Below are 16306 nucleotides of genomic sequence, written 5' to 3'. Positions count from 1 at the left end.
TCTCAAGAGGCAGGTCAGGTGATCTGGTATTCCTATCTCTTGAAGAATTTTCCACAGTTGATTGTGATCCACACAGTCAAAGGCTTTGGCATAGTCGATAAAGCAGAAATAGATGTTTTTCTGGAACTTTCTTGCTTTTAGGATGATGCAGCGGATGTTGGCAATTTGATCTCTGGTTCCTCTGCCTTTTCTAAAACCAGCTTGAACATCTGGAAGTTCACAGTTAACATATTGCTGAAGCCTAGCTTGGAGAATTTTGAGCATTACTTTACTAGCGTGTGAGATGAGTGCAATTGTGCAGTAGCTTGAGCATTCTTTGGCATTGCCTTTCTTTGGGATTGGAATGAAAACTGACCTTTTCCAGTCCTGTGGCCACTGCTGAGTTTTCCAAATTTGCTGGCATAGTGAGTGCAGCACTTTCACAGCATCATCTTTCAGGGTTTGAAATAGCTCAACTGGAATTCCATCACCTCCACTAGCTTTGTTCATAGTGATGCCTTCTAAGGCCCACTTGACTTCACATTTCAGGATGTCTGGCTTTAGGTGAGTGATTACACCATCGTGATTATCTTGGTCATGACGATCTTTTTTGTACAGTTCTTCTGTGTATTCTTGCCACCTCCTTTTAATATCTTCTGCTTCTGTTAGGTCCATACCGTTTCTGTCCTTTATAGAGCCCATCTTTGCATGAAATGTTCCCTTGGTATCTCTCATTTTCTTGAAGAGATCTCTAGTCTTTCCCATTTTGTTGTTTTCCTCTATTTCTTTGCATTGATCGCTGAGGAAGGCTTTCTTATCTCTTCTTGCTATTCTTTGGAACTCTGCATTCACATGCTTATATCTTTCCTTTTCTCCTTTGCTTTTCGCTTCTCTTCTTTTCACAGCTATTTGTAAGGCTTCCCCATGCTATCTGACTGCAAAGATTCTAGCTATGAGCCCATGATTCTAGAGGGAAGGGATGGGACACAGCAACTGGCAATCAGGAGCCAGTCGGTCTTTCAGGACAAGCCTGGCCAAGTTGGTTCCGCCCAGCCCAGCAGGCGGGACCCAGAGGTGTGCGGCTGGAAAGGAGCAGGCACAAAGAAACCAGCCAGAGCCAGCTAGGTCTCAGATAATCCCCACTTCCAACCGGCAACCTAGCATTCCTGTGGAATTGGGATGAGGTGACAATGGCCTGGATCGGGGGTTTCAAGCCTGGTCTTTGCTTTCTGCTTCTACTTCTGTTTTACCCGTTCAGCGCGACGCCAGGCGGTGAGTTCAGGGATGAACCTTCTCGGCTGTGGGTGGAGGGGATGGAGGGAATGACTTAACCCGGGAAGGGGATGGAGGTATACAAGGGGGTTAGGGAAACTTTGTCCTGTGTGACCCCCGCCCTCCTCTGTCCCTTCCCCTGGCCCCTTTGCTCCTGGGGTGGGGGGCTTTCCCGGGCTGGTTACCCACCCTCTGGGCCAGAAAAGAGGTGACTTTGGTGAAATAGTGGTTGGTGCCGGGAATTTCGGAGGTGAAGTTGGTAGAAAAGGTGGCGAGAAAGCAGCAGGAAATGCTGCCCTCAAGACCCCGGCCTGCCCTTGAGAAGTGGGAGCCCTGGAGCCAGGGGTTTGGGGACAGGTAGCCGTCCCCGGGAGAAGAGACCCAGGTAACTCCTCGAAAAGCACGCCCTCCCCCGACCCCATCTGCTCAGACAAACCCTTCAGATCGGTACCGCTCTCTGTCCTTGTTAAGACCAGAGCTCTTTACAGGTAATAAATTTCACCTGCAGAACGGACGGGGCTGCAGACAAGGCAGGGCCGAGCTTGAGAGCGCGGAAGTGGCGGCCTCGGCTGGCTGCCACGTGCTAGGACGAGATGAGCTGGGCGGCGGCAGAAGCTCGGGTCTGTGAAGGGCTCGCGGCGGCGGTGGCGACGGCCCGCGGCCCAGCTTCTCCTGGGCGGCGGAGGCGCGGTCCCGAGCGGGACGGATCTGCTAGGCCTTCTCCCGGGGCCGCGCATCCTGCGGGCTGCCGCTGCAGCCGGTGCTGCTCCTGGTGGCTCTGCAGCGCTCGAGCCAGCCCCGCGACGCCCGGCACCCCGCCCCCCGCCCCCCCCCCCCCCACCTCCCAGCGCCCTGCCACCAGCAGCCGGGGTCGGGGGAGGTGGTGGGGGGAAGGGGCAGGGGGAGGGAGGTCAGCGCGACCCTCTACCTGAGCGACAACCGGGTGTGTTGGCTCTTCGGTCTTGATGCATAACTTCATTGTGTGAGAAATGACCTTATTTCGGTAAAGAATCTGCCTGCGATGCAGGAGGCCCAGGTTTGATTCCTGAGTTGGGAAGATCCCCTGGAGAAGGGAATGGCAACCTACTCCAGTCTTCTTGCCTGGAGAATACCATAGACAGAGGAGCCTGGAGGGCTACAGTCAGTCCATGGGGTCACAGAGTCAGACAGGACTGAGCGATTAACACTAATCCTTTAACCTGTTAATACCCAGCGAGAAAAATTCCCTGCCCTTCACTTGGCTTACAGAGTCAGAGTTTGAACATAAAGCAGATTTCCAAGTAAACAATTTCATGAGAATTCCCTCTTCATCGTTTCTACTTGGGGGCAGTTGCCACGCATTGTGTCTGTGTTTCGGACTGAGTTTTCCTGTTCTGGCAAAGTAGATTCTGAGGTTATAAGAATCTTTTAATCTTCCAATGCAGTTCCACTTGACAGTAGTCTTCAAAAAGCTTTACAGTCTTAACATTGAAATGACGAAAAATGTGCCACAAAAAATTTGAAGTAAAAACTTCAGTTTGTACAGAATCACTAGCAGAACTATTTATGATCCTGTTCCAGTAGTTCCCAACACGTCCCAAGACATGTTGCAGATGACTCAGCATCTGAGAGGCGACACACCCAACAGTGCAGCTCCCATCTCCAGTTATTTTACCCTTGGGAGAGAGGAGTGGGAGTTGAAAAGTGTCACTCTTTGAAGACAAAAGCTAAGGTGAAGGATATTGAGATATCCAGGGAGATCAGTTTTTATCAGTTTAGTCACTCAGTCATGTCTGACTCTTTGCGACCCCATGAACTGCAGCACACCAAGCCTCCCTGTCCATCACCAACTCCCAGAGTCCACACAAACCCATATCCATTGAGTCAGTGATGCCATCTAACCATCTCATCCTCTGTCGTCCCCTTCTCCTCCTGCCTTCAAGCTTTCCCAGCATCAGGGTCTTTTCAAATGAGTCAGCTCTTCGAGTCAGGTGGCCAAAGGATTAGAGTTTCAGCTTCAACATCAGTCCTTCCAATGAACACCCAGGACTGATCTCCTTTAGGATGGACTGGTTGGATCTCCTTGCAATCCAAGGGATTCTCAAGAGTCTTCTCCAATACCACAGTTGAAAAGCATCAATTCTTAGGCGCTCAGCTTTCTTTATAGTCCAGCTCTCAGATCCATACATGACCACTGGAAAAATCATAGCCGTGACTACATGGACCTTTGTTGACAAAGTAATGTCTCTGCTCTTTAATATGCTGTCTAGGCTGGCCATAACTTTCCTTCCAAGGAGTAAGCGTCTTTTAATTTCATAGCTGCAATCACCATCTGCAGTGATTTTGGAGCCCCCCAAAATAAAAAGTCAGACACTGTTTCCACTGTTTCTCCATCTATTTGCCATGAAGTGATGGGACCAGATGCCATGATCTTCATTTTCTGAATGTTGAGCTTTAAGCCAACTTTTTCACTCTCCTCTTTCACTTTCATCAAGAGGCTTTTTAGTTCCTCTTCACTGTCTGCCATAAGGGTGGTGTCATCTGCATATCTGAGGTTATTGATATTTCTTCCAGAAATCTTGATTCCAGCTTGTGCTTCCAACAGCTCAGTGTTTCTGATGATGTACTCTGCAGATAAGTTAAATAAGCAGGGTGACAATATACAGCCTTGACGGACTCCTTTTCCTATTTGGAACCAGTCTGTTGTTCCATGTCCAGTTCTAACTGTTGCTTCCTGACCTGCATACAGGTTTCTCAAGAGGCAGGTCAGGTGATCTGGTATTCCTATCTCTTGAAGAATTTTCCACAGTTGATTGTGATCCACACAGTCAAAGGCTTTGGCATAGTCAATAAAGCAGAAATAGATGTTTTTCTGAAACTTTCTTGCTTTTAGGATGATGCAGTGGATGTTGGCAATTTGATCTCTGGTTCCTCTGCCTTTTCTAAAACCAGCTTGAACATCTGGAAGTTCACGGTTCACATATTGCTGAAGCCTGGCTTGGAGAATTTTGAGCATTACTTTACTTTTACTAACTACAAAGTTTGTCCATTCATGTTAGAAATCCAGGCGATGTGAAATGAGCATGGTGTGGATCTGTGGACCCAGGGACAAGCACTGCTAGCAGGCACAGCTATCCACTGACTGCCTGGAGCCCCGAGCCTCACTTCAGAAACAGGGAGGCCATGATGATACTGCGGTCCCTGTGCATAATGCTAGTAACATGCTAGGTCCAACATGAATTTGGGAGTAGTTTCTGCTTCTTCAGGTTCACTTACCTGAGTCCATGGTCATGTGGCTCATTGGGAAAGAAGGAAAGGACTTCCATGCTTACTGTGGTGATGAAAGGGCACTCCTCACTGGAACGTGGCTTCCTTCTCCAGGGATGCGTTCTGAAAAGGGGCTCTGTTCTAAAAATGAAATGCTCCTCAGAAGCAGCCCCCACATGCTCTCCATCTCTGGCAGGACACTGGGTTCGATTCTGAAAGTCCTCTTCCATCTAGGCTTTTCCTGCAGAGCTGTCTGGCATGTAATCCAGCAAGGCTGTGTGTTGGTTGACCCTGGGTACTGACTGGTGGGCAAGGGGCCATATCCAGGATGTGAAGTTTCTGCCCAGCAGGGGACCTCTCCTTCTCCACAAGGAAGGGAGGGGCACTGGCTCTATGGAGTGTCAGGGATGGAGCAGGAGGCCAGCCCTGCTCCTTTACTCTGCTCTCATGTAACTGAGGGGAGGAGGCCTATGGGCCTTTTTCTGCCAACCCTGCCCTCATCTGCCTTTTGCCTTCACAGATGCTCACTCTCTTTGCTATAACTTTACCGTCGATTCTCAGCCCAGACCTGGACAACCATGGTGTGTGGTTCAAGGCCAGGTGGACGGAAAGGTTTTTCTCTCCTATGACAGTGGTCGTGCTAAGATCCAATTCACAAGTCCATTGGGGGAGGAGGTGAAAACGACAAAGGCCTGGAAAACACAGACTGAAACACTCAGAGACATCGGGGATTTGCTCAGGGAGCAACTGCCTGATGTTACGTTGGAGAAACGCACGGTCACAGGTGAGTTAGAAAGTCCAAGTGCAGAAGGAGCAGAATGGGGGCTTAAACTCATTCATTGTTTTCAGGTAAAAAATAAAATGGAGGATATTAGTCTTTCCCTAGTAGTCCAGTGGAAGGAGAGGGCCTTGGAGGAGAGAACAGGGCCAGATTAGCTGGGCTCAGGGGAGGTGGACCCAGGTGGGGCAAAGAATCTGTCAAACCCAGAGGCTGAGCACTTTGCCACCGCAGGGGCAGACCCTCTCACCCTGCAGGGCAGGATGACATGTCAGTGTGAAGATGATGGACACATCGGTGGATCCTGGCAGTTCAGCTTCAGTGGACAAATGTGCCTCCTCTTTGATTCGGAGAATGGACACTGGACAGAGGTTCATTCTGGAGGGAGGCGGATGAGAGAGAAGTGGGAGAAGGACAGAGCTGTGACCAACTTCTTCAAGAAGGTCTCCATGGGAGACTGTCGGGTCTGGCTTCAGGATTTCTTGGTGTGCTGGGAGGAAATGTTGAAGACCACGGGTAAGTGAGACTAGAAGAAAGAAGTGGTAGTCCACTCAAAGGGGCATGGACCCACCCCTCTGTGTGTGTGTGTGTGTGTGTGTGTGTGAAAGTGATCTATTCAAGCTGAGTAGTTCCTGGGAGAACAATGGCCCTGGGAACGCTCTGTGATCCTCTTTCCTCTTCCGCCTCCTGACATCTCTGCCTCACAGCACAGGCCTTTGAACCATTGTACATGGATTCTTGCTGACCCCTAACATGAGGACACCACTCTGATTCTAGAGATTTCCTTCTTACTGACCCTCTCTCTACAAACTCTTTAAAAATATTGGCTATTCTAGTTCTGGAAATCTGTCGATACCGCCTCAAACATCAGCTCCTGAGAGGACTTAATCTGTTCCCATCCTCGTGTCGCCTCATCTGATGTCACACAGGACTGAGGGGCTGCGTGGGGACCCTTGCTCGCCCATCCACTGTCTGAGCTCTGTGGAGATGGGGCGCCTCCCTTCCTCCATCTCACCTCAGGACCTGTCACAGGGGCTGCCATATGGTTGGTTCAAATGACTGCATAACACAGAGACAGACTTGTGAACAGAGCAGGAGAAGAGCAGGGTGGATAAACTGAGACGGTAGCAGTGACATATATACATACTATGATGTGGAAAATAGCTAACCAGTGGGAAGCTGCTATATAACACAGGGAGCCCAGCCTGGCGCTATGTGATGACCTAGAGGGGTGGGATGGGAGCGGGAAAGAAGGTTCAGGATGGAGGGGATATATGCATCTAATTATGGCTGATTTGCATGGTCCTACAACAGAAACCAACAGAGCATTGTAAAGAAATTATGCACTAATGACTCCGTAGTAGGGTACCTGGGTCTGGGGGGCTGAGAAGACATCTTCTTAGTTTAGGGGTCGGGACAAGGGCTTCACTCTCACTTTCCTTACAGCATCACCAAATGAAGCTCCCCTCAGAGTCAACTCCTTGGCCACAGCCATCAGGCACATCACCTGGATCCTCCCGTGCTCCTCACCAGTTTCATCATAACTGTCTTCCTGGGCTGAGTCCTTTCCAGGAGCAGGTACTGAGGGCAGAATTCAGAGGGAAGGCAGGGGCACAGGGCCTGGTGTGAGGCTGGGGGAGGTGAATCCCAGCCAACCCCTGCCCCTCACTGAACCTCCTCATCCTGGAAATGAGCAGGGGGATAAGACCCCATATCACCTGAGAGCAAGAACTGCAGACCCAACTCCAAAGGCCTGTTCTCACAGGAAGTGGCCTGGGTCAAGCAGGCAAGGCTGGAGCCCCACAGCAGAGACTGTGGGAAGGGCTGAGGCCAGGCCTGTGCTCCTGGAGCAGCAGCAGTTGTGACTCAGCCTGTGGCCTGCACGTCACCAGCCTCCTGGGGACCCAGAGCCTCCATCACTGAGCGGCCCTGCCTTGAGCAGAGGTGACAGGATGGGTGAGCCTGAGCTGGGGTGGAGGTGCCCAGGTGGGGGCACCAGGAAGAGATGGGGGGCAGGGACCCTGGTCCTGAGAGCTGTGTGTGCTGGCTCTGAGGCTGGAGGGGAGCGAAGGAAGGAGGTTTCCCTGCAACCCCTCAAGGCTGTCAGGAAGCAAGGCCCCTCCTCCCCGGACCTGCCCCATGAGGGAGGATCAGGACAGGAGTAAAGGGAGCAGATGGCTTCTTCACTCGCTTCAGGCCTGAGCCTAAGCAGGTGATCTGTGTGTCAGGGAAAGGTTCTCATGCACAGACCTGGGGGACAGGGGCCTGGGTTTAATTCCTGGGAAGAGGCAACACGGGGGACCTGGTAGCCTCAGTGGAGGAGGCTGGTGAAGAGGTAAGTGACTGGGAGAGCAGGAGAGAGACAGAAGGACAGCCTTAGAGTCCTGGTCAGGACAGCCAGGTGGGGGAAGACGGGGCTCTCTGGACAGGCTGGCCACCCCAACCCGTGCATGCTCCTGGCACCTAGACACAGTGCAGACCCCAGATGAGAGTGGAATCAACCAGCAGGTGATTTTAATGGGTGTCAGCAACAGAACATACTTCCAAAAACAGTGGTCATGATGAAATTATCTGATCGCTTTGTGTTTCTTTCTTAAACTTCTGCACGTGTAGTTTCCACATATGTCAATAGGAATCCCAGCCTCACTGAATGAGAAGACATAAATGGGGCACTGCCTGTGCTGAGGTCTCAGCATACTCCTAGTTCAGAGCTCAGTTACCCCTGAAGTCAGCAAAGGCCAGCAGCCCCATGATAACAAAGAGATGGAGCCCTCTGTCACAGGCTTTGACCTCTCTAGGTCATTAACAATCTCTTTGGATGGAAATAATGACCAAAGACAAGGACCTATTTACCTATTTACCAAGAATTAGGAGGCCTTGTCAGTCTCTGGCTTCACTCTTCATCACCAGAGAGCCCTGAGATGAGAATTCTGAGATATTAAAACACTGGTTGGAGGTTGTGCAAAAGAAAACGAATGAGACAAACGCCAAGGGAAAAAAAAGTCTTTCATAGTGGTTACGAGTGTCATTTGGAGAACAAAAAAACCTTAAGACGTCTCCAGGTGGCCGACAGTGGCAGCTCTGGATCCCAGTCTCCCTGCCAAACTTGGAAAGAGACACTCCAAGCTGAGTCCTCAAACTTTTTCTGAAGAGCAGTTACATTGGTCCACAAAATGTCTTGGGCTCCCCTGGAACAGAAACAACTAGAGAACGTACTGTTGATGGCACTGCAGGTAATGGCTGTCTTCTATCCCTTTCATGTTGTTGTTCAGTCACATCTGACTCCTGCGACCCCACAGAATGCAGGATACTAGGCACCTCTGTATTTCACTATCTCCCAGAGTTTGGTCAAACTCTGTTCACTGAGTTGGTGATGCTATCTAACCATCATACCCTGTGCCGCTCTCTTCTTCTTTTGCCTTCAATCTTTCCCAACATCAGGGTCTTTTCAATGAGTCAGCTGTTCGCATCAGGTAGCCAAAGTATTGAAAGGTTGTTGTTGAATCACGCGAATACACCGGGATTCTTGGCCCCCGGAGGAGAAGAATTCAATCCGGGGCCAGAGATGAGGCTTGATTGCTCAGAGCTTTTGTGTAATAAAGTTTTATTAAAGTATAAAGAGAAAGCTTCTGACACAGGCATCAGAAGGGGGCAGAAAGAGTACCCGCTTGCTAGTGTTAACAATGAAGTTATATAAGCCAAAGAATGTCTGGAGGTTGCAAAGACCTCATCAGACCCACTCCCATAATTTACATCTTAAGGTAACACTGTCCTCAGGCAAGATACATCCTTCTAAAGACCAGGTCTACTCCCATAATTAACATTTTAAGATAACAAAAGGTTGAATCCAAAGACTGTCCTTAGGCAGGATACATTATTGTTATATAATCCTAAGGAATGTAGAGAAAGACAAAAAAGTTTGTCCTTTCTTCCTCCTTGAGAATTCCAGACCCCTCTCTCCTTGGGGACCCCTAGACTCCCTATCAACTTGCCTGGGAACTGACTCTCTCAGTATTGGAGTTTCAGCTTCAGTATCAGTCCTTCCAATGACTCTTCAGGACAGATTTCTTTTAGAACTGAATGGTTTGATCTCTTTGCAGTCCAAGGGACTCTCAGGAGTCTTTTCAGCACTGAAGTTCAAAACCATCAATTCTTCGGCCCTCAGCCTCCTTTATGGTCCAACTTTCACATGCATACATGACTACTGGAAAAATCATTGCTTTGACTAGACAGACATTTGTTGGCAAAGTGATGTCTCTGCTTTTCATATGCTGTCTCGGTTTCTCTTCACTTTCCTTCCCAGGAGCAAGTGTCTTTTAATTTCATGGATGAACTCACTATCCACAGGGATTTTGGAACTGAAAATGACTCAGTTTCAGAATGACTAAAACTAAGAATGGAGAGGAGGAAAGCTGAGGTATCAGAAGAACCATGTGGTGAAAAAAAGGAAGAGGGGCAGGAGACAGGTTTGGAATGATTGGAAACTGCAGGAATGGGCAGCTGTTGGGGCATGCATGATGTGAGGAGTAGTATGACCAGAAAAGGAGGCCCCATGCCCACTTCCCCATTTTGCTGCAGGAACTGGAAAATCTCTTTTCCTCTCATTCCTTCTCATCCAAGCTGGGTCTCAGTCCGCTGAGTTGGGTCGTCTCCAGGCTCCAGGTGATATGTGTTGGACCACTGTTCCAAGGTTGGTCTTGGTTTCCTGGTGCTGCTCCTCTCTGGTTCTGCATGGCCCCCCGAGGCTGTGAGTTCAGGGTGAACCCAGGAGAGGAGTGGGGGTGTCCTGGGCGTCCTGGAAACTTTTCCCAGTGGGGTGCCACCCTCCCTCCTCTTAAACCTCTGCAGGCTCCTTTCCTCCTGGCAGTTACCTGTACGCCCAGGTCAGGAAAAGAGATGATTTGGGTGAAAAAGTAATCCCAGCTGGAAGGGAGGTGAGACAGAGAGATGTGGGAGCCAGGGCAGTGGCAGACAATGCTCCTGCAGCCCCCCTCCCCCAGCCCACCCATCCGGAATTTGTAGCCACTGGAGCCGGGGGGCAACAGGTGGCCGTCCTGAAGGACCGAACCCACTGGGGTGGAGGGGAGGGCTGGGGGGAGTCAGTCATGTTGTGATGATTGGGGGAGGAGGTGCAGGGGGAAGGAGTCCAGGGAATGGGTGGAATCTGTTCCTAGAAGGCTCCTTCCTCAGGGTCCTGCTTGGTTACAGCACCATTTATTACTCATCTCTGTGCATCCCAAGAAGCCCAGGGCCTCCAACTTTCTCATCTATGTACAGATCCTAAACATGCCCTCTGTCACCTGACATCTTATCATCTTGCTTGAGGACTCGCCCCAGCAAAAGCCTCCCAACCTGGCCTCCAGGAAAGACAGGAGCCCAGTCTCCCAAAGCATGACACGGGGCATGAGGGTGAGGATGGGCACACCCACTTCTGTCTTACACTCATGTCTACAGACTGTGGAAACAGTTCAGTTCACTCGCTCAGTCCTGTTCTTCACATCAGGTGCTCAGATTACTGGAGCTTCAGCATCAGCCCTTCCAATACATATTCAGGGTTGATTTCCTTTAGGATGGACTGGTTTGATCTCCTTGCTATCCAAGGGATTCTACAGAGTCTTCTCCAACACCACAGTTCAAAAGCATCAATTCTTTGGCATTCAGCTTTCCTCATGGTCCAACTCTCACATCCATACATGACTATTGGAAAAACCATAGCTTTGACTAGATGGACTTTCGTTGGCAAAGTAACATCTCTGCTTTTTAATATGGTGTCTGGGTTGGTCATAGCTCTTCTTCCAAGAACCAGGCGTATTTTAATTTCATGGCTGCAGTCACTATCTGCAGTGATTTTGGAGCCCTAGAAAATGAAGTCTGTCACTGTTTCCATTGCTTCCCCATCTCTTTGCCATGAAGTGATGGGACTGGACACCATGATCTTCATTTTTTGAATGTTGAGTTTTAAGCCAGGTTTTTCATGCTTCCCTTTCACTTTCATCAAGAGGCTCTTTAGCTCCTCTTTGCTTTCTGCTATAAGGGTGGTGTCACCTGCATATCTAAGGTTATTTATATTTCTCCCGGCAATCTTGATTCCAGTTTGTGCTTCATCCTGCCCAGCATTTCGCATGATGTACTCTGCATATAAGTTAAATAAGCAGGGTGACAATATGCAGACAATATATATTACTCCTTTCCCAATTTGGAGCCAGTCCATTGTTCCATGTATGGTTCTAACTGTTGCTTCTTGACCTGCCTACCGGTTTCTCAGGAGACAGGTAAGGTGGTCTGATATTCCCATTTCTTTAAGAATTTTCCACAGTTTGTTCTTATCCACACAATAGGTCATTCAGGTGCGACCTAAGTCAAATCTCTTATGATTATTCAGTAGATAATTCCCTAGGGGATGGATCAACCAGTCCTGGGGTTAAATCCTAGTCATGCTTAGTTGTTTGATGTGTCTGATTCTTTTTGACCCCCAAGGACTGTACTCTATCAGGCTCCTCTGCCAGGCTTCTCTGCCCATGGGAGTATCCCAGCAAGAATTGTGGAGTGGGCTGCTGAAGGAAAGTTTCTTGGCTCAAAATAGCCTGGAGTTAAAATTCCCCTCCGGGTCCTCCCCACTATTCTATGCAAAACAAAGAACTCTTTCACCTGAAGAAAAAAAATGGACATTAAGGTTGATTACTCCCAAGAACTACTCCAAACAACCTTGAAGAAGAACAGGCCCCCTTAAGACAGTAGACTTCCACCTATATGCCTATATAAACTTACTCTTTTCTTGGGTTAGTGCAGCAGCTCACTAATCTGACTGCTGCCCCTTCTCGCCTCTTTAAAGGTGATCTGTTCCTGTAAAGTGCCGGTCTCATTCTTTTTCTGAACCTTGCCTTCTCTAACTCCCTTACCCTACAGTTGCCATTTCCTCCTCCAGGGAACCCATGGACTGAACCCACATCTCCTGTGTCTCCTGCACTGGGAAACCCAGTTGGTTTTCATGTTCTCTCTGGCTGCTGTTTCACAAATGTGGAGGTCTCTAAGTGGACACAAATGCAGATACAAAATCTATCTGGTTTGTCTGAAGAGACAAACAGATTTACTATCTCCTTTAGAAAAAGTTCTCCAACTCTTGTCTTAATTAATAAATATTAATATTACAGGCTGCTGTCTCCACAGGCTTCAGCAGTACTTGAACCAAGATGTTCAAGCTGGATCTTGAAAATGCAGAGTAACAAGAAATCAAATTGCCAACATCCACGGGATCATAGAAAAAGCAAGAGAATTCCAGAAAAATATCTACTTCTGCTTCATTGACTATTCTAAAGCCTTTGACTGTGTGGATCACAATGAACTGTGGAAAATTCTGAAAGAGATGGGAATACCAGACCACCTGACCTGCCTCTTGAGAAACCTATATGCAGGTCAGGAAGCAAGAGTTAGAACTGGACATGGAACAACAGACTGGTTCCAAATTGGGAAAGGGGTACGTCAAGGCTGTATATTGTCACCCCAATTATTTAACTTATATGCAGAATATGTCCCCTGGAGAAGAAAAAGGCAACACACTGCAGTATCTTGCTTGGAGAATCCCATGAAGGGCGAAGAGCTGACACACTGGAAAAGACCCTGATGCTGGGAAAGATTGAAGGCAGGAAGAGAAGGGGACAACAGAGGATGAGATAGTTGGATGGCATCACCGACTCAATGGACATGAGTTTGAGCAAACTCTGGGGGTTGGTGAAGGACAGGGATGCCTGGCGTGCTGTAGTCCATGAGGTTGCAAAGAGTCAGACATGACTGAGCGACTGAACAACAATAAAGGGAACTAAACAAGGGGTTCCTCAGTTGTGTGTTTATGAACCAGAAACTTGCCCTGTACCTTCTAGGTGTTGTGAATGTGATAGGAGTGTGGATCTGGTAGTTAAAGGCTAATGTTCCCCCTCCTTTTCTGTAGATGGACTTCCTTGGTCCAAGGAGTCACAGGGGACACTGCATGAAGCCACAGGTGTGAGTAGAGGATAGTGGCCATGCCACAATTCTGGTATCACATCTAGGCCACTTGCTGGCACGTCTTATTTTCCCTGTGGCCCTGGTTATGCCAAACCAGATAATCACTTCTGTGCTATGAGAGCTGGCCTATCTGAACTAATGATTAGGGGTTGGTGAACTCAGGTCATGATGCACAGCTCTGACATTCCATGGCCAGAGGCCTTATCTCTATCAGACCACAGGACCATACCAGGAGCCACTTTTAAATGGTATGGCTTTCCCACTGCAAGTTGGGTGGCCTTGCTTCAAGACACAAGGAGTCTGTGTTGTGAGCAGCCAAGTAGTAATGCCATATACTGCACATAGCACCTTTCAGACCACAGATACCTCTAATGTCACAGTTTCTGCTGGGTCATCTGCCCAAGAAGCAGGTCTGCCAGGCTCATTATTCACCAATCATCTGTAACTGATTTTTGTGCAAGGAGAACAGTTGCAACAGAGGCCTATGATCTCCAAAGCCTGAAATATTTCATATGTGCCATTACAGAAAATCTATGGCCACACTGGTAATTAAATGGAGACAGCATAGGGATGACACCTCTGCAGCTGTAGGGAGGTTGTAGGTTGGTACTCATCTCTGTCATTTCCTCCAGGATATGATATTGTTTATAGATACAACTGGGGGATGAGGAGTCAGGTTAGAAGTGTGAAAGTGGAAATCACTACTATGGTAGACCTCACTCTGTGATCACTTACTGACTGCAAAGATTGTGCACTCATGTTACAAATACAATGCATGTGAAATGAGCACTCTGTGGATCTGTGGATGAGTGACACTTCTGTGAGCAGGACCTGGGACAGATGTCTATTCATTACCCAGTACCTTATGTATTGCTTCAATGACAGGGGGTCCTGAAGCTTCAGATCCATGGACATGATGTGAGTCCCACAGTAGGTCCATATGAATGTGGGGGTATCTTGCTTCCCGGTGTACACTTACCCAGGTCAATGACCAGGTGGCTTTCAAGGATGGGGAAGGCCAGCACGACTTTTGCACTTGCCATGGTGATGAAAGGGCCCTCCTTTCTGGAACCTGGCATCTCTCTCACTCTCTGCAGTAATGGATTCTGAGTATCAGACCCGACTCAGTTCTGGAAACTTGGCAGAGGATCTAGACTTCTTCTGGGGAAGGCTGCTTTCAGCCTCATGATCATTCCGCCTTGTGTTTTGTCTCCCTTTATTTTGTTTCTTTCAGTCATGCAGTTTGTATCCCAGTTGGCTGCCTATCTATTTGCCTCTAGGATCAACCTCTGCTACTGACCAGCATTGTACTCTCTGCAGTCAGGCCCTGGGTGCACTGGGACTCTCTAGTCTGATTTACTATTGCACCAACTTTGCTCCTGACATACAGGAACCCCACCTGGCATCTGCGCTTTCCACCTTCTCCCTCCCTGTTCCTGCTGGAAACCCACTGGGCACACCATCTATTACCGCCTTTCCTGACCTTCAGCAAAAGTCATCCTTGAACTGTTGGAGATGCTTCTCATCCATCCTTTCCACTTAGTCTTTCCCACGGAGCATGGCGGACTGGACACTTTTCTGCCCTTTTGTTAGGGAAAGCATAGTGACTGAAACCGCCCACCCTGGCCAGGCACCATAGTAACTATTTGCATGAGTTATTTTACAACAGGAAGTCTTAATAAGGAAGAAGAAACTAATAAGCAGCCACCAACTGGAAGCATTTGGGAAAAGTAAAAAAGAGACACCATGTGTCCTACCACTTCCCAGAATCCTGCTTGCTGGCATCCATCTTGGCTGAGCAATGCCTGCGCCCCTAATTCAGAATGATTGGCCAAAGAAAAGCTAGAAACTAATCCCACTTCATAAAATGCAGGACTGTAAGCCACATCACAGAGCTGTTCTCCTAAGTTCCCTTACCCTACTGATCTCTGCCTGGGTGCCCCTTCTCAATACAGTATCTTTTTTTGTCAGCACATATGTCTCCTCGGACAAATCATTTCTAAGTGTTACACAGGAGCCCACTCTTGGGCCCTGGAATGGGTTCCCCTTCATGCAACACTATTAGTAAAGTCACAAGTAAGAATTTAAGCCAAGAACTTTCATAAGGTATAGCCAAGTATCAGTTCAGTTCAGTCTTTCAGTCGTTCCTGACTCTTTGTGGCCCCATGGACTGCAGCACACCAGGCCTTCCTGTCCATCATCAACTCTCGGAGCTTACTCAAACTCATGTCCATCGAGTCGATGATGCCATACAACCATATCATACTCTGTCATCCCCTTCTCCTCCCACCTTCAATCTTTCCCAGCATCAGGGTCTTTTCCAATGAATCAGCTCTTCGCATCAGGTGGCCAAAGGATTGGAGTTTCAGTTTCAGCATCAGTTCTTCCAATGAATATTTAGGATTGATTTCCTTTAGGATGGACTAGCTGGATCTCCTTGCAGTCCAAGGGACTCTCAAGAGTCATCTCCAACATCTCAGTTCAAAAGCATCAATTCTTTGGCACTCAGCTTTCTTTATAGTCCAACTCTCACATCCATACATGACTACTGGAAAAACCACAGCTTTGACTAGACGGACCTTTGTTGGCAAAGTAATGTCTCTGCTTTTTAATATGGTGTCTGGATTGGTCATAGCTTTCTTCCAAGGAGCAAGTGTGTTTTAATTTCATAGCTGCAGTCACCATCCACAGTGATTTTGGAGCCCCCCAAAATAAAGTCTGTCTCTGTTTCCATTGTTTCCCCATCTATTTGCCATGAAGTGATAAGACCAGATGCCATGATCTTAGTTTTCTGAATGTTGAATCTTAAGCCAACTTTTTTACTCTCCTCTTTCACTTTCATCAAGAGGCTCTTAGTTTTTCACTTTCTGCCATAAGGGTGGTGTCATCTGCATATCTGAGGTTATTGATATTTCTCCCGGCAATCTTGATTCCAGTTTGTGCTTCATCCAGTCTGGCATTTCCATGATGTACTCTGCATATAAGTTAAATAAGCAGGGTGACAATATACAGCGTTGACATACTCCTTTT

The 16306-nt window shown here is 48.3% G+C and overlaps 1 protein-coding gene across 1 annotated transcript in view; it reads left to right on the top strand.

The window, feature by feature from the left end:
• The window catches only part of LOC129620148 (UL16-binding protein 3-like), a 280018-nt gene extending 273182 nt beyond the window's left edge, over positions 1-6836 (top strand). The window contains 4 exon segments of the mRNA XM_055535951.1: positions 5018-5281; positions 5516-5791; positions 6722-6787; positions 6790-6836. Of these exon segments, the coding sequence (XP_055391926.1) occupies positions 5018-5281; positions 5516-5791; positions 6722-6787; positions 6790-6836 (653 nt within the window).
• The last annotated feature ends 9470 nt before the right edge of the window (positions 6837-16306 follow it).

Source organism: Bubalus kerabau, chromosome 9, assembly GCF_029407905.1.
Source record: "Bubalus kerabau isolate K-KA32 ecotype Philippines breed swamp buffalo chromosome 9, PCC_UOA_SB_1v2, whole genome shotgun sequence".
NCBI lineage: Eukaryota > Metazoa > Chordata > Mammalia > Artiodactyla > Bovidae > Bubalus > Bubalus kerabau.
Note: the sequence above shows the minus strand (reverse complement) of the source record. Positions and strands in the feature narration are given on the sequence as shown.